Below are 25,701 nucleotides of genomic sequence, written 5' to 3'. Positions count from 1 at the left end.
TGAAGGAACTCTTTGGACTCCACAAATCACCTAAAAAAAAAAGTATGCTATTTAACCTCATCATCCCTGCCTTTGATCATCTGGAAAATTAGTAAAGAATGCACCTTCTCCAACAAAACCTCGTCAATACACTTCGCCTTCAAGAAAATCAAATCAAGCAGTTTTTTGTGGCTCTCCAACAAAATGAAATGTCACACATTAATTGGACATCTAATTTCAACATTTAGTTTTTCCTTCTTGTACAAAATTTACTTTCTTATATTTGAACTTTTTTAAATCCTTGTTAGTTTTAGTGCAATAATATTGAAAAATCAAGAAAAATATCATCTCTTTTAGCGTCTCCAAATCGTCTCCAAGGGAGTCATTCTCATTCATATGAAGATGTTTAAATGGAAAGAATTGGGAATGAAATCACATCAAATGCCGAATCACGAGGCTACCAATGATTTGAATAAGTTTTATTTGCTTAATAAAAATTTGAAAAACCAAATGCGTAATCTTTTGAAAGCAAAAGTGCAAAACCTATTTTGAAAAAGAAATACTTTCAAATGTGCAAAACCTATTTTGAAAAAGAAATACTAACGCTAAGGGAAAATGATCCGCATGATTTTATTTATCTTAGTACTGCCATGTTAAAAAAAGTTACAAATTAAATCTTTGAATTTAATAAATACAATCAAACCTCTATAAATTAATACTTGATAAATTAATACCTCGATAATATTAATAATTTGTTCAGACCCAACTTAAGAGATTAGTGGAAATCAACACTCGATAAATTAATAACTCGTTAAATTAATAAAGTATTTCAGTCACAACACTATTAATTTATAGAGATTTCAGTGAATACATAATCCTCCCCTAAAATATACATGTTTACTTAAGATAGGTACTACATGTTTTACTTAAGTTTTCACTAACAATAATACCCAAATGATGGGTTGTTTGGTAATTTGAAGTTTAAAAAAACAAGAAAAACACATCGGTGATGGTGGTCCTCGGGGCCTACACCACAAATCTCACCAAACAATCGACAGATTTCAAACCTCCAACGCCTGTCAACTTCCACTATAAAACAACAAAAATAACTCGAATGATCTCACTTTGTCATTATCACCCTTATTTCCGTAAGTCAATGAAAATAAATTTCAATTCAAAATACCATTTTGCACATTCAAGTATTACATCATGTGATAAAAGACAACACTACATGGTTCATATATAAAAAAAAATATAAGATAAGATTGAATGTGATAACAAAGGCTGAAAACAAACTCGATACAAACAATCTCCATTCGATGATTCAACTCTAAACAGGTGCAAAACTACAATGTCTTATGAGTCAAAACTAGAAATAACAACATTTCATCTAGAAATAAGGTAACTCAAAATTGATCTCCAAATTAGTGGGACTTGGTGGAGATTGCATACTGCTTGAAACGATAAACCTGTGAGAGGACTCTTTACTTGTTGTCTTGCATGCTATAGAGAGCTCTATGGTTTGATCCAAACTCAAAACTGCAGAATTAAAACAAAGATAACACTCTGTTAATACAGAACAAGCAACTTCTGACAAGATATTGATTAACTAATACACATTCAGAAATGCAACTTTCGGGTGGCAAATTGGTGGGTATTCGATAGAACTTGCGCGGGACCTGTTTCAACTAGTACAAAAAACTTCACGTTTTGACCATTTACCTGAACTAAATCTACCTGCTTCAACTTAAACCAACCATACACTCAAACATACCACAAACATTTTGAGGAGGAAATGTATGTTCCAATGTGTAAATAATTCACAAAAGTTAGGCATTATACAGTGAAAGTCAAATTTGCTAAGAGAATTGGTTTACAGTTCAGTAGAGTGGCAAAATCAACAGGTTGGGTTGGATTGGGTAGGTAAAAAAGTAACAGGTCAAAACAAGCCATTCTAAAAACTTTATAAGATGCATTCACGTCAAAATAGGCAATCTTAAAAACAACTAGAAATAGTAAAAGTAGGAAATAAGAATAACAAAGCGCTGATTATGTTGTCATAACTTAAAGTTGAATAATAATTTGGGTTTCAAGTAGACTGTAACATTTTAAAGCACCAGCTTAACAAAAATATTTTTCTTTACTTGTTCATCCAGATGTATTTTAAATAACACTTTTAAAATTTCATTGAGTGAATAGAGTTCGTTCAATTCCACTTAATAATTTATATGTATAATGTATTGATAGCATAATTAACAAACCATTAACACAAAACTCCTACCCATCAGGCGGATATATAATTAAAAACTGCGAACTTTCATTTGTGATGAGAATGATAGCCACTACGCAAGAATACTAAAGGTTTAGTATACTTCTGTGTCGGTAGACAGACTATTCAGTGGTGTTCCTCATTGCAGAATTTAATTGTTTCATAAAGCAATCTCTGAGAGAAAACTTAAATTGTCTATATATCAACACTTTGTAACACATCTAGATCATATCCAAAATTAGAAGCCCTCTCGTTGACTGAAAGCCTGAAAAATGCAAGATTTTTTTTTCCCATTTCATTCAATTAGATATAAACTACACCATTAGAATACAAAAGGATTAAAACAAAAAAACCTATCCTGAAAGTAAAAAATCACAAAGGCAACACACTATCAGATGGGGGAATGATGAATACAGATAACAGCATATCATGATACTCAGCAGAGGATTTAAGTGAATGTTAACTCAGTCAGAAGAGCTAGATCAGGAGGGACTTTGTTGCTAATGTTTACATTTACATCCAGTTTAAAATTTTCGTGTCAATAACTTATGACGTGCCTCTACTTTAACAAATGCATCATAATTAAGATTTTAGAGCAAAGAGATATAATGTAGGTTTTATACGAGGGGATGTTGATGTTGTATACAGCTTTGAACTCAGTCTACTTCTATGTGTGAGGTCTGATGATGTTGAAAGTAACAAAGTTGTGTACAAAAACCTATTAACCAGGAAGGGAATTTTGAATCAGGTAAGATATTTCTCACAACTGTGAACTCAGTCTACTGTATGAGGCATTCCTGTAGTTTTTTTTCCTTTGCAACAGTAATCATTGGCTCATTGCATATGCATGACCAAATGTGCTCCTTTTTGGCTTATATATTTGACTATTTGTATATTTATGCAACGATTTGGAGAATTCAAACTTAGTGCGGAGTGAGGACCAGGTCAGCGTGATACAGATTACTTAACAGTAGCAGCAATGTCATTTAACAGCAACAACGCGACAAGTAAATTAACCATAGGAAGTAGCTTGTGAATGACATGTAAACTGCTTGTCGTAATATATATACAGATCTCCAGTCCTTTGAGTTCTCTTAATTGTTACTTTGCTTGTGTACTCATCATACTTAAGCACAAAAGTAAGGGTTGGTAGTATTAGACTTTTTTTAGTCATCAAGATTCTATTTCTGAACGCAGAGATGGATCGAACTTAAAGAACTCCATATTTCTAACTTATATGCTTTTTAAGTCTGCCTTGTACTTAAAAATACTTTTGTTACACTTCTCCATCCAGATCTATGTTTGCCAAAGTTCTAGTAGCTCTTAATTCTTGGGGTAGTTATAAAAGCGGCTCTAAATTACAGCTCAAAGCTGCACGATAATACAACTTGACAACTTAACTAAATAAATCGGGCAAGGTTACACCATTATAAGACATCTTTACCATAACTAAAGTTGCACAATTTGAAAAAAATTACATTAGCGTTGGTTCCAAATCAACCATGATAAAGAAGGCACGAACCGTAAAGCTAAATCAACTAGAGAGTACCTTTTATATTCATTTGTTTGAAGAGTTCCCCTATGCTTTGTTTTTCTTTTTGTTTTTGGGTTTAGGTTGCAACATGTTATATGCTATTTTTCTTGAAGTTGACAGCGCAAGATCCTTTTGCTTCATCTTTCTTCGTTGTTTCCTAGATAGTTTTTCCGGACCATCATTTTGGACATCTGATTTTGGCTTTTCAGTTTCTGCATCCCCGTCGTCATGTTTGGACCTCTTGCTTCCATTGTCAAGAAGATCAGAATCATGTCTGGACCTCTTGCTGCCATTGTCAGGACCATAAGATGACTCTCCTTTAAGAAGAGATCTAATCCTCTGCTTTTGTTCTTTTATTTTATTACGAGGAACAACGAAGTCGTCTTCCCTGTATGTTGCCAATTTCTTCAAAGGAATTAACTGATTCAACTCCTTATCATCAACTACTAAAATTTCCTTTGGTTTTAACCCATAAGTGTTCTTGTTAACAGGCCTGTACTTAAACCTTGTCTTTAAGTCTCCAATAGTATCTTCATAATCCAGTTTATAATATTCTTCTAACTCCTTCTTTATCAGTTCCTCTTCTAACTTGGAAGTTTTCCGCTTTCTCTTTTTACGTTCTTCTATAATCGGTTCTTCTTCTGCTTCTTCTTCTTCTTCTTCTTCTTCTTCATCATCATCATCCATATCCTCATCATCGTTCGTTTGTTCATCATGTCCTCCATTTGCAACCTTGTTTTTCAAGGTTCTTTCTCTAGTAGCCAAGAAACCATCACCCGTACCAAACTTTTCATCCCACCCTTTCGGAAGACCAAGCAAATCATCTTCAGCATCAAAATTCGGTTTTTCCAACTCACCATCTTCTTCATCACTACCAAACTCAGGATCCACATCTTCTGCTTCATAAAAACTATCATCAAACGCCTTCTTCATCTTTTTATCATACTCTACGGGATCAAACTCTTCCTCAAGATCACGTTCATCCAACACACAATCGTCATCTTCCTTAAATCCCGCTATCTCCCTAATCTTCCTAATCTTCTCATTCATCTCTTTCTTCTTCAAATTCTTCAAATACTTCAACTCTTCCCTCCTCTCAGTCTCCGCCTGCGCCATCCTCTCTTCTTTATTCTTCCTTTGTACCTTCCTACCATTCTCCTTCTTCCTCACCCCATCAAACGTCCTCGAATACGCCCACACTCTATCCCCTGCATTCTCCTGAAACCTAAAATTAAACTCCCTCTCGTAATCCTCTTGCTTCTCCAACGCCGCCTCATCCTCCGACACATCAAATCCATCATCAATATCCAACCCTTTACTCCCACCGCCCTCATCCTTCGCCAACCACATCTTCTTCCTAAAATAATCCTTCAAAAACCTCTCGTTCTCATCCAACTTCTCGTCCTCCTTAAAATACTCATCTAACTTCTTCACATACTCTCCGTCCTCACTTTCCTCGTCTTCTTTCCCATCTTTCACCTTCAACAACTCCCCTCCATCATCATCCTTATCCGCCGCATCCAAAAACTCATTCCGTAACGCCTCTTGTTCCTCTTTATAACTCATTTTCTTATTCTCCTCCACATCCTCAAATTCCGGCCCATTTTCAAGCAAATGCATTGCAGTCACATCTTTCAAATACATTTTTTTCTTTTTCTTCTTACTTACATCATCATTATCATTAATCTCATTATTATCCTCATCAGTATCAGAATCATCAAATAACTTAGCCTCTTTTTCTTTCAAAATAGGATCCTTATTTCTAACTTTAATTAAAGCATCAAAAAACTTCAAATCATTCTTACTTGAATAATTAACAACATTATCATCATCTTCTTCTTCAGAAGATGATTCTTCATTCTCTGAATCAACAATACCTTTCTTTTTAAGCTCTTCGAACCGCTGCAAATCTTCGCGCTTTTTGTTGTGCTCGAACCGACGTGCATATTCATCGTTGATTTCAATTTTTGATATGTCTCCGACGGGATCTTCGCCGCCGTCGTTTTCGGAAAATAGCTTCATCACAATTTGTTTTGGTTGTTAGTTTGTATGCTGTGAATTGCCGAGGATAAGTGAGGTTTTGGGAAATTAGGGTTTATTATTTAAACATAATTTACCTGTTGAGTCCCTCATGTTTTCATTTTCATCATTAGAGCACTTTTTCTATGCCTTGTTCATTTTCATTTACATACATACATTTTTGTTACCATCTGACCTTACCTTCTATCAAAAGGAAAAAATCGACAAGCTCTTAGACGAACCTATGCCAACCGGTAAAGTAACGACTAACGAACCATTAGCAAGGGTTTTTGTAAAAGATTGTTTGTCCAACAAAATATAAACATGACTATATTCAAAACGTTTTTATTTTTAATAACAAAACAAATCGTTTAACTTTAGAATTGTAGCATGTGAGGATTAAATAGGAGCGTTCCAACAAACATGCTACCGATTAGCAGCGTAATGAGCGTCAATTACAATAAGTTAATTAACAGTATATAGTCTTGCTTAACCACATAATACGAATATATAATTAATTTATGATGGGAAAAAAAAACTTTTGGGAAAAAATTTGTTTCGTATTTGGGATGGGATCACGTTTGTTAATTGGTAACTTCTCTTTTGAAAATGGGAGTATCCATTCACTACAACAAAAGTTAGTTTCCTCTCACTAAAACCTTTTAGCCGGTAGTATAAACTGTTCGAGGCGTTGTTAGTCCAGAGGCCCTCCTCTCCTGTGGCAAATGCTCTTTCATATGGATTAACTCACATTTCATGGTGGCATTCCGATTGATTTGGGGGTTTCATAACATGCTGGTCTCCTTAAGATGTCTTCAATGTCAGTTCTTCTTATCTTTGAACTCGAGTTTCAACATACCAACAAGGGTTTCATCAATGGTTAATTGAAGTACACTGGACACTAGTAATTGGCCAACGAAAGAAACATATTAGTCCAACAAACCTGGATCTTATAATGCCTATTATTTATATGAACTGATCCAAAAAGAAATATACTTATTTGTTATATCTGAAATTAGTTACTCTATATCATGCATATTTTTAGTTGCATCTTTGTATCAGAAATTAAAACTCGGGGAAAAAAAATAAACAAAGCAAACAGGTACTGGTAATATGGTGTGATCCTATCCAAGTTAAGTTCTTAAGTTTCATTAAACTGGAGTGACTTTAAACTGTTCTACGCATCCCTTGTTGAAAGTACTACGCCTTGTTGGCTTACAACTTTAACCCTAAAACATGACCGGTAATTTCATTTACACAAATTGCTTTGGTTCAGGACTTGAGCGTTTAAACCTAACCCAAAATCAGTTTTTCAGAAACTTGAGAACTACAAAATGAACCGAACATGCTTAGTTAAGCTCCAGAATGCTTACTCAGTTTAGTCCGTTCTAGCATTTAACCTCTTGTTCATACTCCTACCTTCTGTCGTTCACTCCGGATTGATTTGGTTTTAAATAACCAAAATATACCAGATCAAAACAAATTAAGGGCATAATATGAAAATTATAGGAACTACAGAACCAAGATCACAAGGCATGCATATGTTTTCAGTTCCAAACAAGAGCAGAAACATAGAGCATATGTCTTGTGTACTAACTACTAACAAACAAAATTTTATCACAAAAGGTACATCATAATTTCAATAAACAACAATCCATTACAATTACATATTTATGACCATACAAAAGATGAGAAGCTAAACGGTTTTTTATGTGGTTTGGCTTTTTAAAAAACCTAACTTTACAAAGATATTTAAACATGGTGAAAATTAACCACGTTCACAATCTTCTAATAGCAGGTTCAAGAAGAAGCTTCCCCTTCACCTACAAGCAACTCCTAATAGCATCAAAGAGGCCAACCATTAACTCATAGAAGCTTTAAAAAGTAATTAAAAAAAAAAATGACGAGAGTGTTACCTTTTTCCTTGCAGCCATAAACTGAAGAAGCCTTCCCTTCTTCTCCCTTTTGCACTCCCCACAATAGTTTAAGAAATCTTTCTTATGTTTTTTTAATTCTCTATGCACAGAACTGCACCAAAAAAGGTTCAAATTTAGCAAGTGAAGAAGAGGACACATTTAAAAAAAGTGCAGAACTGGAAAATCACATACCTTTTGCACCACAGCAGTAAATTAATTCTATGCCCGGATGTGGTTGCTCTAGCACCGTGTCGATGACGACCCCGGTGAATTAGTGCACGTCCAGGGACATGATGGTAATCAAAATTTTCCTGTGTATTTATATGAAGAACATGTTTTTATGAACTTAGAAACAGAAAAAAACATTACAAAAAAATATTTACGTACTTCAGGATATGTTTCGCCATTCACATGTTTCTCACATCGCACACCTCTAAAAAACAACTCCCCACCAGTAAACTGCTTTCCCAAGCATACGTTCAGGGTTACTTCCGAGTCATCCACATGAAAACCTACAACGGGAGATATACAAGTGTTCAAGATCAATAAAAAGGCAACGTGTTGAGATTATTAACAAATATACCAATAACAAAATTAAGATTAAGAAACACGGAAATTCCAGTTATCACATACCAAGGTCAAGATCTCTATCCAGTCCATACTCGACCACAAATCCATGATGGGAATCAAGAGAATATCCTCCAACATCAGGGAAATAAACTGCATATGTATGAAAGGCATAAAAGCTGTAAGAGGCGCGTAGGGCAAAATTAGAGACGGGAGATTGAAAGAGAAAATTATACAAGATGGGTTGGGTCATGGGGGGTGGCTTTTCAGATCAAGAGTGACTGATTCTTCATACATGGGAAAGGGATGGGTTTAGAGCTTATTACCCATTCCTGATTCAACCTGTTTTCAACCGACAGCCAGTAATAGAACTTACTTTTAGAAATTTGGCGTATGAAGTCTTCCATCAACGTGTTAAGTGTGACTTCCATGCCAAAGTCATCAAGAACGGCGCCAAATTTGTTCATTGTATTCGGACGCATGATTCTGAATTTTGTTTCATGGACCCACTTCTCGAAATTTTCTACCTAAGCAATCAGAACCTGATAAGAAAACATAAGAACCAAAGTACCTCAAGACAGGGTTATAATACCGAGCTAGTTAATACCTCACTTAGCAACATTTCACAGAAATGTGGCTGCAACATATCAAATGTGTAGATTCCTGGAGTGGGTTCGGACATTATGCTTTTAATACTTTGATCTCTCTCCTTGTCATTGGCACTGAATGCCTTCAAAAATGATGGGACGAAAAACATTGACGAATTCATTTTATATAGTTCTTTGTACAGAGGCTGATAAGAAAAACATATTTGCATATCAGTTAATGAAGTTATGGAATAAATGTTCAAAACAACCTAGAAAAGTAAATCCTAGTGCAGCTTATCATTCAGTTGGCATGTGAAGTTTAATGACTATGAATGTCCGCATTTGGCCTCACAAAAATAGTATCCATTCAGTTCATTTTATAATATTAGCATATGTCCAAGAAATAAAACTGAGCTTAAAAATGTTACAAGACATCTTTATGTGAACTATGACATGTATGCTCCATCAAAAAAACATCAACCAATAAACAACCTTCCATTGGAGATCACATCATAATTTACCTGATAATTGGATACAATTTTTTGCCTGTACTCTTTGTGCCTCTGCTCCTGGTGAAATAAAGGGGGAAGAAAAAAAATTAACAACAAGGAAAAGACATTTAACTTAAACTTAAAAATAATATCCAGAATAAACACTATGAAAAACATATCAAAATGGAACTAAACAATAAGATATAAAAATAAGATTTGATATCTATGGCATATTTGCTCTTTTTCTTCAAAGGCACTATGTAGTCATTTTTCAATTTTTTTATCATCACATTTCGTTATCATACTTTCATATACTAGTCAAGTAGTCATCAATTATAAACTAAAATATGAACCAATATTAGATTACTGAAAAGTTTCATAACAACATAAACCGACATCTTTTTTTGTATACAAGAAAACCCAAAAAGAAACAAATTACCTCCACGAAGTCATGTTTTGTCAGCAAAACCTATTCTGTATTATGTAAAGCTAGAAGCTAATGTATTTTACCCCTCTAAAAAGACACTTATTAAAGGAATGCAATGCCCTTTTAACTTATAATCAATTTCGCTCTCGGCATACAATCAATCTTTAATTCATATTAAGCACAAAGTTCACAAGCCTCATATGGCAAGTTATACCTACATACTTCCTAGAAATCTCACAGCCGGAATTTTACTTGCAAACATTTCTTCCAAATCTTAAGCAGGGTTAACAAACAAAAGCCACATTCCTAAGATATTAGTGTGGGATATACTGAATATATATATATATACATCATATCAACTTAATAATCCCTAATCAACCAATGAAAATCCTAAACTTAAACATAGCAGCAATAAAATGATTCAGAATTTCGTAACGAAATACATCTAAACTAAAATACATACATATATATATATATATATATATAAATTGAATGATAACAATTAGAAGAACAGGAGTACTCACTCTGGAACGATCAACATCAGTAGAATAACGATGCAAAATATCTCGCATATAATTATACTTAGTATCTCTAGGTACATTCAACAGATTTGGCGGCAAATATCTCTCCAATGAGCTGAAAAGCAACGGAGTGAACTCTATACCTAAATCGTCATAATCATCCGCCTTGTGGTCTTGATTAGGGTTCAGCCGTAACCGGTAGTTAGCGTTCGACGGCGCTAGTCCGTTACCGTTGGCGACGGGGACGATCGCCGTTGCTGCAGAGGATATTGCTGAATCTTTCCTCCTTTCGACTGACATGATGGTTGTTTTTTAGAAAACTTTCTAGGGTTCTAATGTTATTATATATTTATTTTAATATTTTTAAGTCTTGTGTATGATAAATTAGGGTTTTGATGTTGTGGTAAGGATTTTTTTTTTTTTTTTAAATTTTATGTTGTGGTTGGGATTTTAATGTTTTTAAAACCGGATCGGATTGATTGGGTTAGGGTCGGATTTGGTAAACGTAATATGACGATATGACGGTGTTAGTTGAACCTAAAACCAATCGATATTATATGTAAACGTGATGGTTTTAATTGAGATACGACTAAACCCTAATATGGTTAATTTGTATTTAATTGTCGATATGGTATTAAGTTGAAGTTAAAACAATAAAAGGGTGAAATCATGAAGTGTTTATTCAATGTGTGGAAGCATTTATATCGTAAAGTGGGTTGATTGCAATTTGTAAAATGTGAGTATATGATTATTGATGACGGAAAATAAAACAAGAGTTGTCAATAAGAGATACTGATATTGATATTTAAAGTCATGCCTTCGTTGCCTTTTACACCAAAAAGATATCCATGCGTAACCCTTTCGACAAAGACGAAATATGTCCATATCCTTTCATTCCAATGAACATGGGAAACAAAACAACTATATATACACCCAACTTTATACATACGATAATAGCGACCAAATCTGGTTATATCTAGGATACATGTTCGGCAGTGAGAGGTTAAGGTTTCATAACTATCCCACTTTCCCCTCAATACATATAGATTGATCGAATTTTATATCCTCTACTCAAATTCACCTTATACATTCTAATCTTTTGTTATATATTATCTCGTATTCTCATATACACTTTGTTTATTTCAAAGGACTTTCTCTCCACCCACCATAACGTACATGAGCTTTTCCCTTTGTGTTTTTAAGTCCTACTCAGATTATCCACCACATGACAATCCCCATACGGGTTCTTATGTAAGGGCGTGAGATATTGATCAATCATTTTAATATTATGATTATCGTCGTGGGTTGATTTTCTCAGAAAATGGAATTACTAATTGGGAATTCACCCGTTGATATATATACTCAATCATATGGTTATTAAAACTAATATAGCATTTATGAGCAAGTTTTTAGGAGTCACACTTGCCCCATTCAAAGTAGAATAGAAATATCTCTCCAATGAGCTGAAAAGCAACGGAGTGAACTCGATACCTAAATCGTCATAATCATCCGCCTTGTGATCCTGATTATGGTTCAGCCGTAGCCGGCAGTTAGCGTTCAACGGCACGAGTACGTTACCGTTAGCAACGCGGACGATCGTCGATGCTGCAGAGGATATTGCTGAATCCTTCCCCCTTTCGACTGATATGATGGTTGTTTTTTAGAAAACTTAGGGTTCTTAATTATATAATTATTTTTTATTTCTAAGTCTTTTTTTATGTTTTTGGTCTTGCTTATGATAAATTAGGGTTTTGATGTTGTGGTTAGGATTTTAATGTTTTAAAAACCGGATCAGATTGATGGATTCGAGTCGGATTTGGTAAACGTAAATGTGACAGTGTTAGTTAAGCGTGAAACCAATCAATATTAAATGTAAACCTAATGATTTAAACTGAGTTAAGATTAAACCCTAATATGGTTAATTTTACGCATTTGATTGTTAGTTAAGCGTGAAACCAATCAATATTAAATGTAAACCTAATGATTTAAACTGAGTTAAGATTAAACCCTAATATGGTTAATTTTACGCATTTGATTTTCGATATGGTAAGTAACTAAGTAAGTACTATTTTAAGTTAAAGTTAAATTATTAAAACGGTAAAAGAGTGATATCATGAAGTGTTTGTTAAATGTGTTAAATCATGATATCATAAAGTGGCTTGATTGCCATTTGTAAAATATGACTATTGATTACGGATAATAAAAGAAGCGTTGTCAGTAATAGATATTAATATTAGTATTTAAGGGTTAAGTATCTGAAAGTGTAAGTAACTTGTATATATTTTTTATTGTGTGAATATAACTTTCATTTGGTTCATTGTATACAACTAACCCGCTAAATTTGAATGATTAATGTAAAATTTTAAGGTTGACCAATCAAAAACTTATACGTGGCAGCTTATATGGTGTGCCACGTATACACTTTTACATTAATCATTCAATTTGACGGGTTGATTACATACAATGAACCAAATGAAAGTTACATTCACACAATAAAAAAAATATAAAAATTACTTACATCACCAGATATTATACCCTAGTATTTAAAGCCCTGCTTAGTGACTTTTTTGGCTAAGAAGATATACATGTGTATACCCCTTTGACAAAGACGAGATATGTCAATATCCTTTCATTCCAATAAACATAGGAAACAACTATATATTGACCCAATATTAGACATACGCGATGGCGACCAAATATGATTCTTTGACAAAGACGAGATATGTCAATATCCTTTCATTCCAATAAACATAGGAAACAACTATATATTGACCCAATATTAGACATACGCGATGGCGACCAAATATGATTATATCTAGGATACATGTTGGACGGTGAGAAGTTAGAATTCTATAACTATCCTACTCTCCCCTCAAAGGCATTTGATAACTATACATACATATAGATTGATCGGATTTTATATATACTCAAATTCACCTTATATGTTCTAATCTTTTATTCTATAGTATCCCATATACACCATATTTATTTTCATGTCAAAGGTTACGCAAAGGACTCTCTTTGCACCCACTTTAATGTACGTGAGCTTTTCTGTGTGTGTTTTCAGGTCCTACTCAGATTATCCACCACACGACAATCCTCATAGGGGTCTTATGTAAAAGCGTGAGATATTGATCAATCATTTAAAGATTAGGATTATCATCGTGGTTGGATTTTCTAGAAAATGGAATTAGTGATTGGGAATCCACCCGTTGATGATTATATATAATATTTAGTCAATCGTATGGGTATTAAAGCTAATATAGCATTTATGAGCAAGTTTTTACGACTCACACTTGCCCCCATTCAAAGTAGTATAGGAATGTCACGATAACAAGTCGCACTAACATTACTCAAAATATAAAGTCATTAACTCAAGTAACCGAAAAATCTCAAAAGGTTTTTACAACCTTTCACACATCGGGTGATCTAAAAGATATATACCACTCCCTTTCATTTTCCTCTACAAGCACCAACTAAGCTTCATGCACAAGAGCTTCATCAACAAAGCTAGTAACAGCTAGAGTCTTACCATATATTCAGGTGAAGATCATACTTTTACCCGATTCTACATCAGTTTGCAAGGAATTAGATTGGTAATCTAAATTGGAAACAAGCCCGCGCCCATTGTTGTTCTGGCCGAATTGTTGGTTTAGATTTGGAATCTCGACAGCATGATCATCAACTTCATCTACAGAACGTTCTACCCTAGTAGAACGTGTCTCTTCTAGAGCACGAAAGTAAGCATATGGACCCCACCCTGAAGCCAAGAGTAAAGTTATTAAAAGAAACATGAATACAGATTTCAAAAGATGCCCAAAGACTTGACAGAATACCTTCAGTGTGATATGGGGCTGGAAAAAACTGCAGATAGCAAAATGTGGCTACAGTAAGACCTGTAAAAGGACAAGGTCATAACTCATAACTCATAAGCATAAGCAGATATTCATTAATTACAAATATAAAAGTAATAACTAAAATAAATTTAAACGATTGAGCAATGCTATTAAAAATTGTAACTAACCTAAAAGACCACCAGCAAAAACATCTTGCCAATGGTGCCAGTAATCATCTACACGGGAAACGGCTACAAGAGATGCCATAAGGAGCGGGAGGAAAACAATGCATAGTTTTGCCACATGGCCCTTACGATCAAATACTTTGATTTTGCCTGCTAAATACAATGCCAAAAAACCTAGTCCAGCAAAGGACCCTGCTAAAAAAAACTAGAATTAATGTACCTGACATTTAAATATGGTTTGAATTACATCTCCATAACACTTTGGGGGTAAGAGACTATATAAATGGTAGATTCTTACACGAAGAATGGCCGCTTGGGAAACTCTTGTGACCTTCTCTTATATCATCATAGTCACCATGACATACAACATTGCCCCACCGATCATATTTCTGCAAAATTATATGAAGAAATAAAATAATTAGAATATTTAGAGTAAGCAGTTTGCACCATTAACCTCCTACATCTAAAATCGTTGGAAATTTTACAGAACTGTAGAAGAACTTACTTAAATCTAAGATGAAACAGTAATTGTTGACTATTCTTCATCATACAGTAATTGTGTTGACTATCTATACTCCCTAATAAAGCAAACCCCCCATCCCCTTAAATATTTCTGTCTTTGAAATACCTTATTTACCCTTGAACTTTTTTGGTTTTTTTTTTTGTTTACATAACTACCCAAAATCCCTAATAAAGCAGACCGCCTTCCCCACTACTGCCGCGGCATTGCGCGGGTACCATGCTCGTTCTTTATTATACAAAGGGAGTAATCGAAAGCAACTAAGTCGATCTTTATTGCATAAAACATCCTAAATCATTTTGTTAAATATATTATAATTGAATAAAAAAACCTAGTAATTTTTTCAATCTACGTATTTATAAAAGAATCCAAAATCTGGGACAGAGGGCATTTCATGTCATGGCCTGACCTTTACCAAATTGTTTTTGACCCCTGTCCCAACCCACCCATTTTCAATCTATCATTTAAGTTACATACCTCGACTCCATCAGGAAAACAACGCCAAAAGAAATCAGGTCTAGGCCGTCCAGTGGCATCTTTTATAGCATCTGTCAGGACACCGGTTATGAGTACAGAAAATAAGAGACCTGCATAAACATTAAACAATACAAATCACTATAACTTGAATACGGGCATGAATCTTTTTAAGACAAACATATACTACGGTTACCTAAAATTGCATGGTGTAGATCATATACATCTCTCCTCTTGATATAGATGAACAGAAATATAACAATAGGCAACAACACAGCATAAAGCTGTCAAGCCAAAATATATAAGAGAATCATTATTGATAACAGTTCCCACTGATATGTAAAACATACATACATGGACTGATGGACGAAAGAGAAAACAAACTCACAGGAACGGCCCACAAGGGAACAGTGTTTTCCTTCATAGGATACTTAAGGTCTGTCATCATATCCTTGCCTACGAAACGATAGAACGGATGGATGATGTTTAGGCCAATCTCTATGAAGATTAGGAGTATCAATATAAGCCAGTCATGCATGTGAGTTCTAGCCAACTTTCTTCCATGAGACTGCATGTAGAATATTTCACAATCAGCTTCTCCAACTCTTCCTTGCTGCCCCTGTTAATATAAAGATTCAAGTCATTCGACCAGGCAGAGCAAATTTTGGTCTATGTCATTTTATGACCATTTCATCCCACCGTCCCATTTACCCGTCAATATAGAAGGCACTTGACTAAAGTTTACCTTGTAAAACTAAGATTATGTTAGTGGTTATTAAGGTCAAAAATGTCTGAAAGTGTTGCTTGATGAAGTAAATGTAAAATTGATGAGTATAAACAATATATAAAATGGTCAATCAAGTATTTCCATAGTAGAGAGGCCAAAATTTTTATACCATTGAAGCAAAGGGACTAACAAAGTGACTCCACACAACATTATTTATAAGACTACTTTAAAGTGTATACGAAATTATATGCCACTACATCAACCAACCTGATCAAAGTAAGAACTCACGAACCAAAATCTTTGTATCTCTCAGTGGTTGGAAGAAGATGCTTAGTTACTGAGTATTTAACCAAATTTTGAGGTGTTGCCAAATTATTGACCATGACTAATGTAACTTATAAATTATAGACCAAATTAATCAACGATAATAACAGGCAATAGATAACATTAACCATTTTCCATCAATAATGCAAAACTAAAAAGCAATCAGATGACCTAGATGGATCTAAACGAACCAGTGTATCATATAATGCTAGAAGCCTTGTTTCCTAATGTGAAAGTAATGGGTCTATATACTAGCCAAACTATTGAGCATCTATCTATTGATTCTAAGAACTGTCAGCCATTACATTATATAAGTTGTAATAGTAAATTCTACTTATTCAACTTCCTTATGTAATTTATTATCAATCACATATCACACAAGCAAATCCAAGTAAAATGACATCTCCAAGTGACCAAATGCAACTACGTTCACTCTTCATTTTCCTTCACGAATTCACTAAACAATCAAACAGTCATGGTATCTTGAAATATCGGCAGTTGCTTCTAAGCTAACTGTCCTCTTTCTTTCACCTCAAATATAGCCATTTCAATTTAATCCGACTTGAAGAATCTGAAAGCTATCTTTTGCTTCATAAACAATCCTAATAAAAAACTCTAAAAAAAAAAGTGTTCTTGCTAGAGTATTCATCACTCATGTCTCCAAACAACCCCCACTTCATCTTCTTTCCAATTTCACTATCATTTCATATACTTAAAGAGCATAAGGTTCATATTCAAGTATCCAGAGTCAACCTATTGAAAGAAATCAACGTTTTTTCCTTATTATTAAAATTACAATAATAGATCTACCCTTATGTACCTTCACATTGCAACAACTTTTCTTTCGAAAAAGTCGACTTCCCAACAATCTCAACCGACATCCCCACCTCTCTCAAGGCGCATTCATAAGTCGCTCGAACTCACCAAACAGTCGCGCAGATGTTGGCTCAACCAACTGATCCAACTTCTTAAAATGACTTAATTCCATAATTCAGGTTCCTTCCGGTACCCGTGATTCTTTCCAAATGCCTCAGTCTTTAAAACAACTACGCGTAAACTTATAAGCTAAAAACGACCAAGTTTTTCAAAGTAGAACTTTTTTTATTTTTTATTTAGGTTAATCTAGGTTTCCGACCCACGTTGCAGCACGACTAATTCCTTTTCGGGTAGCGCGGATTGACCTACGGAGTATTTTTTTTTTCCAGGCTTTACACTAGACTAAAAGAGTAGAAATTTATTTACAAGGTCACACACACTTGATCTTTTGCAACTATTTAATAAAATTTTAGAAAATTAAAATAAAGAAGAGCAAATAAAATTTAAATTTATAAAAATAAATAGCTGGTGCATGCAGTTTGCATAAAGAATAAAACATTACAAACCTGAAACATATTCCTCATATTCTGAAAAGCCACTCTTCCACTCTGCTATCAAACTTCAATTATTCTGCAAACTAATTATTTTTTTTAGATTTTTTAATTTAGGAAATAAAAAAAATACAAATAAGTTCAAAGTTTAGTACACCTAATATTACTACTTTTACTAGCTAATCTAAATATGTATATATTCAAAAGATTAAAGAAAAAAAAAAGTGTGATAAGATGTGAGAGTGTACCTGAAAAGATATTTTTCCGGCAATATATGGGACCCAGTGTCACTAAAAATATATTATATATATAAGTATATATAGTATATATATAGTATATATAGTATATATATAGTATATAAGTATGTATGTATAGGCTGGCAATGGTAGGCAAGAACGGCGGTGATGGGGGCCGGGCTATTATGGATTTGAATTTTGGAGTTTGCTTTCGATAAATGCGCAAATTTCTGTAAAGGTTGGAAATTATATTTGGAGGCCTTATTACAAGTTTACAACACACATGATGCGTATTTATTTATGGAGAATATATTGGTATTTTGGGTGATTCTGATTTATAAAAACCAAATCTCTAGATCAAACTAGTCATTGTCTATTTTTCTTCTTAAGAAATGGTACCCGTACAATACGATGATGGTGGCAGTAACGGATGGTGATGGTGGTGATGGTGGTGGTGTTAACGATGTGGTTATTAATCTAAAAGTAATTGATTGAAATGATAGTGTAGTTATTTTATGGTTTAAAGGATACGAGTATATCTTTTGTAGATACATTTATTAAGAGTATTATAGAGATATTAAGTGAAAATATTTAAATTAATGAATAAAGGATATAGATAGTTTGGATAAATATGGTTGGGAAATATTTTATGAATATATTGCGTAAATTTAGTGTGTGAGTTAGAAAAGTATTAAAAATTAAAGATATTTTAGGTATCCTAAAGGTAAAGGAGTTAAAAAGGGGATGGTAATTTGTTTTATAATAGTGTATAGAAAATTCCGGGTTCAACTTTTTATAATTACATTATATAATATATTTTGGAAAAAAATAATTTTTAAATTTATTGTAATGTTTTATGGTTTATATCTCGATGTTAAGAATGATCGTGTCCCTTTATATTGAAACTGATTACTACTAGGGAAAAAAGATATGGAACTGAATCACTTTTCATTATAGGGTGTTTGGTACGATTGAATCAAAGATAATGAAAATAGTGAGAAATATAATGTGTATTTAGAAAAAGAATAAATTCCATAATTTGGTACATTTAGATAATGAATATAAAAAAGATACAAAACTTTAAATAATGCGGAGTAATTAAATATAATACATATAAAATCATTAAAAAAATTTTCATTCTTATATGTTCTTTACAATTTATAAAGAATAGAGAGAATGGTAATGATTCTTACTTTTTCATCTTGTCTCTCATTTTTTATTATAATCAAACAAGGAAAGTTTTTTCATTCTTTTTCTTTCTTTTTCATTTCATTGCAACAAACACTTCAAAATAAAAGTAAAAACAAAAAAATATATATAAAATCAAGGGAAAATTTCATATATATCCTATTATAAAGACATAATTTCATATATGTCTTAAGTATAAATTTTTAATGCATAAATACAATGCTTTTAAAACATGTTTTGGATATAAAATTATGTCTTTAAAATTAGACATATATAAAATTTCCCCTAAAATCAATATGAGGAGTCTTTGTGCTTTAGGTTAATGTGCTAAAGTCTATTTTTAGTCTTTGCTTTTTGGTGGGGTGTCTTCACTCGTGTCTAGTTATAGAAAATTTAAAATTTAAATTTTGACGTTATTTTGCAAAATATGAAATTCTTTTTAAGAATTTAAATGTAATTTTTATAAATTATACATTTAAACATAATTGCATGTTTTTTTATATATCCAACTTCAGATACAACGGGACTAATTTAAGACAATAGAGGTCTCCAATCAAGAGCATTTTAATATCAAGTTTAGAAAATATAAGTTTTTTTTTTCTTTCTAAAATAAGAAATACTTAAGGTACTTTAAAAATAAGTTTTGCAAAATATAGTTATAAATTAAATGGCAGAGGCTTATGTTTTATAAAAAAAAAAACTAGAATATTTTTTCGCGTAATGGCAGACGCTTATGTCATTTATTCACACTCGTTTTTTCATACCTTTAAAAAGTGTGAAATTTTTTGTTAATTTAATCACATTTAAAAGTGTGTATAAATAATTTACATTTCAAAGTGTGAAGAAAATTAAAAAATCACAATATTTACACACTTATACATGTGAAACAGGAAGTTTCACTATTTCAATTGTGTAAAAATATATCAATTGTTCACACTTCAGAGTGTGAAAGTTGATTCGTAACACTTATTTTCTTCACACATGGAGGGTGTGAAGAAAATCATGTGTTACAAATTGACTTTTCACACTTTTAAATGTGAAAATATTTTATAATTGTTCACACTTTTAAGTGTTAACATTTTGTTTACACGCTTATAAGTGTAAAAAAGTTATAACTTTTGAAATTTATTCACACTTTTAAATGTAACTTTTTTCTACACATTTTTATATGTGATTATATTCATAAATTTTTCATATTTTTTATAACCAAATGTGAACAAATGAATTTTTTTTTAGTGCACTCCTACATATCATTTATCATAAAGAGAGAACCTTTAAAAATTGTGGATTTACTCTGATTTATCAATTAAATTGTTTTCTTCTATGTTGGTAAGCTTGTGCTCATAAATATCCAGCTTCAGATACAACGAGACTAATTTAAGACGACAAACGTCTCCAATCAAGAGCATTTTAGTATAAAGTTTAGAAAATGTAAGATTTTTTTTTTATTTCTAAAGTAAGAAATACTTAAGGTACTTTAAAAATAAGTTTTGCAAAATATAGTTATAAATTAATTGGGAGAGGCTTATGTTTTATAAAAAAAAATAAACTCCACTAGATTATAAATTAAATGTGTTCTTTATTTTTTCTATAAAATCTGAGAAAATAGTTTTTGCTTATTACAACTAAACACAATAACTTTTATTTTGTTTTGATGGTTTTGGTTAATTGTGGTTGATTTGTGGGTGGTTGAATTTGGCCTGCGGATAATTTTAGATAAGAGAAAAGAATTTGTGTGTATATAATTTGTTTTCAGCTACTATTGTAGGGAAAAAAAATTTTATTGGTTAATTGTATGAAAGTTTGTTTCAAAACTGAACGAATTATGTAAGAAATCAGTTGGATACTAACGTGACACCATCAAACATCTGATACGTGGCCCAATGAAACACCACCACATCAGCATTTTTACACGATTCGTTCAGTTTAGCAGGTTACTTACATAAAATAAACCAAAACAAAGTTTTTTTTCTACAATAGTAACGGAAGACAAGTTACATATACACACAGATTCTTTCCCCTTAATGTCATATTGATTAAATGAAAGAATTTGTAATATACTAATAACCTATTATTTGTTTTATTTTTAACTAGCACGATATCCGCGCAATGAGCTAGTGGTCATGACGATGACGGTGTGGTTGTGGTGGTGGTGGTGGTAATAATAGACGTAAAAGTAATTGATGTAAAAAGTTAATTGACATATTTTAAAAGACAAATGACTGGTAGTGTAATTTAATCCTTAAAGATATTTTAAACAATTCTTTATGTAAATTTCAAAAGGGAATTTTTTTTAATTAGATTATATATATAGATTAATGACGGTGATAATAATCAAATACATGTCTCTTCAAACCTTTTCCTTGCCTATAAAGATATTATGTTTATGAAGTTATTTTCAATTGAGAAAAGAAAACAAATATGTACGATGACATTAACGGTTTAAAAATTCAATGTTTAAACTATAACTTTTTGGGGAAGACGAGTTTACCTTATTCTTGTAAGGGGGTTAAAGGCCTAAATCTAACACTTTTTAAAGTTGGAGAACGAGTTTCAACATTTTGTCAGCTTATTTGATAAAACTTGTTACACGGCGATCGCTAGATTTCCTTGTAAAAAATAATTAAATAGAACACACATGGCCGGCTATAACATGGCTCATAGGGTGCAAATGAGTCTGACCCACCATCTTTTAGGGCCCATAATTTTCTTATAGTATCAATAGTATCATAGTTGGTAGTCAGAGCAATGGAAAATGTTGGATGCGGATATTGTTCATTTGTGTGTGTGTAGACTAGAGTTTTGTGTGGAGAAGATGACCCGTTCTCTTTTCCCAAAAGTATAATATAAAATTGCAAGAAATATGTGAAATTTGTACTATAGGTAAAAGAAATATTATGTTGAATTTTATAAGTCTTTGAAGTCCGCCTTTCAAAATTAAAGATTGTTATTTTTAGATTTTCTTTCCATTTTTAATAAAGTTTGCTAGTCTCTTCTATAATTTGTATATCCATTTTATTTTTAATAAAGCTATTTTAGAGGTTCACTTTTTATTTTCGGGTCAGGTCCCGAAATCTTTTTCTATTTTTGGAGACGGCACTGAGAACACAGATACACTGATACACATAAGTGACATAACAATCTCTAGACATAACTTTACTTTTTTTTTAACGGCATCAAAATTATATATATCTTAAGAACATGTGGACCTCTAGCAAGATACTAGAAGGTCACACAACAATTACAAACGATACAATTACAAAGCGAACTATATTATCATGAAACGAAACAAGCTAAACGAAAGAGAAAGCATTAGAAAGTCACTCCACCCACAACATGTGTTTCTTTTTAATTCTATTAGATACCCACAAGTATGAATAGGCAATGATGCTATCGATGATGTACTCCTTTCTTTGCTTCCCCTTGTTAAACATCTTGTCATTACGAAACTTCCAAATAGACCAACAACCACAAAAGACAATAGCTTCAACAACACGCTTTTTTTTCCATGGAAATCTGCATCATATCAACAGACTGTAACAACTCAGCTGGTCCATGCGAAGCCAAAAGAACAATGAAAAACTATAGTATATTGGCAATTCTGTTCAAATAAAAAAACAATGAAAAAATGGGAAGAAGATGGATGATAAATGGCCGACATTTTCATGCGGGGTCCCAAGCCGAGGGAAAAGTAAAATGTGTCATTTACGGCATGGTTTTCTCTTAGGAAATATCAAGCCAGGTAGCATCTGTTGGGTTGACTAACTTATGGATATTAGGGGAGAGCTAACACATAGAGAGCCCGTAAATTGTTTGTTAGTGAACTATATTTTAAAAGTTGTTTGTTATATTTATAGAGTCGTGTATGTAAATATTAAAAATATTGACCCTAGTTCGAGAATAGAAAATAAACTCTCAAAATAATTTTATTTCTTATACTGGGTGTAACTATCATATTTAGAAATATGAATAAATAACACACGTATCAGACAAGGTTTTATTAAATGAAAACGTATTCAATTATAATGCAAGAAACTTGAAAAATATATTTTTTTATAAAATGATCCTATATCGCAGCATCATGACTCGTCAATGAAACTGACATGGGAGTAGAGTCATCACATCAAGTATTGGGTCTTTACAGTAGGCAGCTTAATTGTGATTATGAAGTCAGGTGGGTTGTGTGTGTATATATATATAAATGTTATGATTATTATTATAATTAGTTGTTTGTGATAAGTATATATAATAATTTATAAAAAAATATTTTTTCCAACAAATGGCTACACTATTAATATACAAATTTACATACCTAAATAAAAAAAAGTTTTTTGTTTAACCTTTCTTTATTCTTTCTATTAAAAATCAAAACAACTCAAGTTTTTAATTCTCCTAATGGAGAAATATATCTCAAAATTTATGTTCGATAACAAATGACTTGCAAAAAATAAGCTTATAACAACGAATGTAACATTTGCATGTATTTTCTATATATTTTTTCTTATTTGTTGAAAAAATTATACATATACCATTTAAATTTTAAAAAATTACATTATACCAAAATTAGAGTAGGGCAACTGACCCCACTGCCCCAAAGGAACTCCGTCCTTGGTAGCACGACTACACAGTTGCTGACGATTCGGCTAGTGAATTACCCGATGTAAAAGGAACGTTGGAAATGAGTGTCCCCCACCTGTAGCAGTCCAAAAAAAGGACCGTTGCCCCATTTTTTTTTAACACCCCCCCCCCCCTTCTCCCCCCAAATTTTGTTAACCACATCTTCCATACGACAAAACATTTTTCCATTTTAAACATAATACTCATTCCTTTTTACCTTCTTTTGTATAAAAAAAACATCCCCAACACCATGGATCCTAAAAAAAATAAGAAGTTTAATAAAAAAAATTACAATTTGTCTCTCAACAACTTCCTTCAAACCAATTTTATTCGCAACAACAATCTACATCAACATATTCACAAACATCACATCATAACCCGCATCTGCATTTACTGGGTATAATATGGGTCCTTCTTCTCCAACGGTGAATGCCCAATGTTACAACCTTGCAAGGACGACCGAATTTTCCCTATTCAACAATGAAGTCAAGAAAGACGAGATTTTACCAGAACCACCACCACCAAGTAATTTTATATACTTTCATTTTGGCATACTTTTATTTTTTTTACTTATATTTCATTGTGTCGCCTATGAATACCACACTTATTAGAACATTAATAATGGGTATGAGACAACAACTTCACATATTCTATTATCTACCTATCAGACTAAGTCTATGTCCAATATATCATATCGGGCTATTATTATTTAGCAAATAAAATCCTAGATTGTAATTCATTATTTAACTTGGTTATTTAGATATAATCGTTTATTATTGTCTTGTAAAACTTTTGTGATCCTTTGTAGTATCATTCTAATAAAAATCTACTAGTAAAGTTATATAATTCTTGTTAGTAAATCTGATTACTTTAAAAAGAATTTTAAAACTATACTAAAAGTTATACTAAGATTCAAAATAAATTGTTATCCAAACTATCAAGCCAATCATTCATCTTATCTTCGGACATTTGGGATTAAAATCTTCCTCCAAGACTCCAAGTAGCGTCAATTAGTGATGAAGTCCTTTATGGTAAAATTGGCGCTAACGGAAGGTGCTGAGTTAAAGACACACGCAATTACTACTATGGGTTGAACGAGCCGACTCGAGTCGAATTTCAGGATATTTAGGCTTGTTTGTTTATTTATTACTCGAATCAAGCTCGAGCTCGTATAAATATTCAAAAATGAGCTTGAGATCGACTCGACTCATTAGCGTTCGAGCTCAAGCTTGAAGCTCGTATAGTTATTTTGAATACTTGTAGAATTAACTTAGTTCGAGTTTTGTTTCCATGTTTAGGAGCTCGAGCTCGAGCTCGATTAGCTGGTGTTATAGAGCAATACATGTTACCAATGAAGTTTGAACCCACATGTGAAGTTGAGATAAGCGAGTTCAATCCTTCAGAACCCGGGTAAAACCTTTTAAGGTTTTTCCATTAGTTGGGTTTTGAGTTAATGGAGTTTCAAACAGGACATAAAAAAAATACATTCATCATTTAAGCTATTTAAGGTCGATCCTCATTCATATATACTTAAACCAAATAACCCATCAATAGATAAATCATTACATATCAATGCAACTAGTCTTACATGTGAAGCCTGATTTACTATATACAGATAGTAAAATATGTTACCATTATAAAATACACTATGGACAAAATCAACTATATGAATTTCATTTTATTACAATAAATGAGACTTTATTTCTAATAATGATAATTTTGGTACATCTTTCCATTCATCATTCATGGTAAATTTGTGCAATGCAACGATAATCATGGTGGTAAATGGTGATAGTGTGATGGTGGGGGTGACTGTTGGTGGTGGATGTGGCGTCGAGTAGTGTAAAAAAATTGATGTAAAAGGTTATGAAGATATTTTAAAAGATAAAAGATTGATAGTGTAATTGAATCATTAAT

At 32.6% G+C, this 25,701-nt stretch overlaps 3 protein-coding genes across 5 annotated transcripts; all 3 read right to left on the bottom strand.

Annotated features, from left to right (window-relative positions):
• Positions 1-1,264: 1,264 nt before the first annotated feature.
• Positions 1,265-5,860, bottom strand: LOC122597761 (protein KRI1 homolog). The gene is made up of 2 exons (XM_043770329.1): positions 3,798-5,860; positions 1,265-1,518 (listed from the first exon to the last, which is right to left on the bottom strand). The coding sequence occupies exon 1, from the start codon at positions 5,802-5,804 to the stop codon at positions 3,828-3,830; it is 1,977 nt and encodes a 658-aa protein (XP_043626264.1). The 5' UTR covers positions 5,805-5,860; the 3' UTR covers positions 1,265-1,518; positions 3,798-3,827.
• Positions 5,861-7,413: 1,553 nt separating this feature from the next.
• On the bottom strand, positions 7,414-10,658 carry LOC122595916 (2-oxoglutarate and iron-dependent oxygenase domain-containing protein CP2-like). The gene is made up of 9 exons (XM_043768393.1): positions 10,314-10,658; positions 9,393-9,440; positions 8,892-9,077; positions 8,661-8,811; positions 8,351-8,437; positions 8,105-8,229; positions 7,910-8,028; positions 7,718-7,829; positions 7,414-7,637 (listed from the first exon to the last, which is right to left on the bottom strand). Exons 1-9 carry the CDS (start codon positions 10,608-10,610, stop codon positions 7,602-7,604), a joined length of 1,161 nt encoding a protein of 386 aa, XP_043624328.1. The 5' UTR covers positions 10,611-10,658; the 3' UTR covers positions 7,414-7,601.
• A 2,977-nt stretch (positions 10,659-13,635) lies between these two features.
• Positions 13,636-18,208, bottom strand: LOC122596232 (lipid phosphate phosphatase 2-like). Of its 3 annotated transcripts, none has more exons than XM_043768778.1 (9): positions 17,992-18,208; positions 17,759-17,829; positions 15,714-15,944; positions 15,522-15,609; positions 15,329-15,438; positions 14,630-14,720; positions 14,335-14,526; positions 14,147-14,206; positions 13,636-14,070 (listed from the first exon to the last, which is right to left on the bottom strand). In XM_043768778.1, exons 2-9 carry the CDS (start codon positions 17,774-17,776, stop codon positions 13,850-13,852), a joined length of 1,011 nt encoding a protein of 336 aa, XP_043624713.1. In that variant the 5' UTR covers positions 17,777-17,829; positions 17,992-18,208; the 3' UTR covers positions 13,636-13,849. The 3 variants fall into 3 exon arrangements, with proteins under 3 accessions (XP_043624713.1, XP_043624714.1, XP_043624715.1); XM_043768779.1 differs by having other exon boundaries at positions 17,759-17,822; XM_043768780.1 differs by having other exon boundaries at positions 14,335-14,523; positions 17,992-18,206.
• Between the last annotated feature and the right edge of the window lie 7,493 nt (positions 18,209-25,701).

Source organism: Erigeron canadensis, chromosome 4 (genome assembly GCF_010389155.1).
Source record: "Erigeron canadensis isolate Cc75 chromosome 4, C_canadensis_v1, whole genome shotgun sequence".
NCBI lineage: Eukaryota > Viridiplantae > Streptophyta > Magnoliopsida > Asterales > Asteraceae > Erigeron > Erigeron canadensis.
This window is presented reverse-complemented; position numbering and strand designations above follow the sequence as displayed.

What these genes read in the sequence shown, in the direction of transcription:
- LOC122597761 (XM_043770329.1), bottom strand. Translation starts at nt 5,804, where the DNA reads ATGAAGCTATTTTCCGAAAACGACGGCGGCGAAGATCCCGTCGGAGAC.
- LOC122595916 (XM_043768393.1), bottom strand. Translation starts at nt 10,610, where the DNA reads ATGTCAGTCGAAAGGAGGAAAGATTCAGCAATATCCTCTGCAGCAACG. An exon ending in GGATAGAGATCTTGACCTTG is followed by an intron (nt 8,230 to 8,350) that starts GTATGTGATAAC and finishes CTCCCGTTGTAG; the next exon opens with GTTTTCATGTGGATGACTCG. An exon ending in TTACTGCTGTGGTGCAAAAG is followed by an intron (nt 7,830 to 7,909) that starts GTATGTGATTTT and finishes TTTTTGGTGCAG; the next exon opens with TTCTGTGCATAGAGAATTAA.
- LOC122596232 (XM_043768778.1), bottom strand. An exon ending in TTCCCTTGTGGGCCGTTCCT is followed by an intron (nt 15,610 to 15,713) that starts GTGAGTTTGTTT and finishes TTGGCTTGACAG; the next exon opens with CTTTATGCTGTGTTGTTGCC. An exon ending in GTTTTCCTGATGGAGTCGAG is followed by an intron (nt 14,721 to 15,328) that starts GTATGTAACTTA and finishes ATAATTTTGCAG; the next exon opens with AAATATGATCGGTGGGGCAA.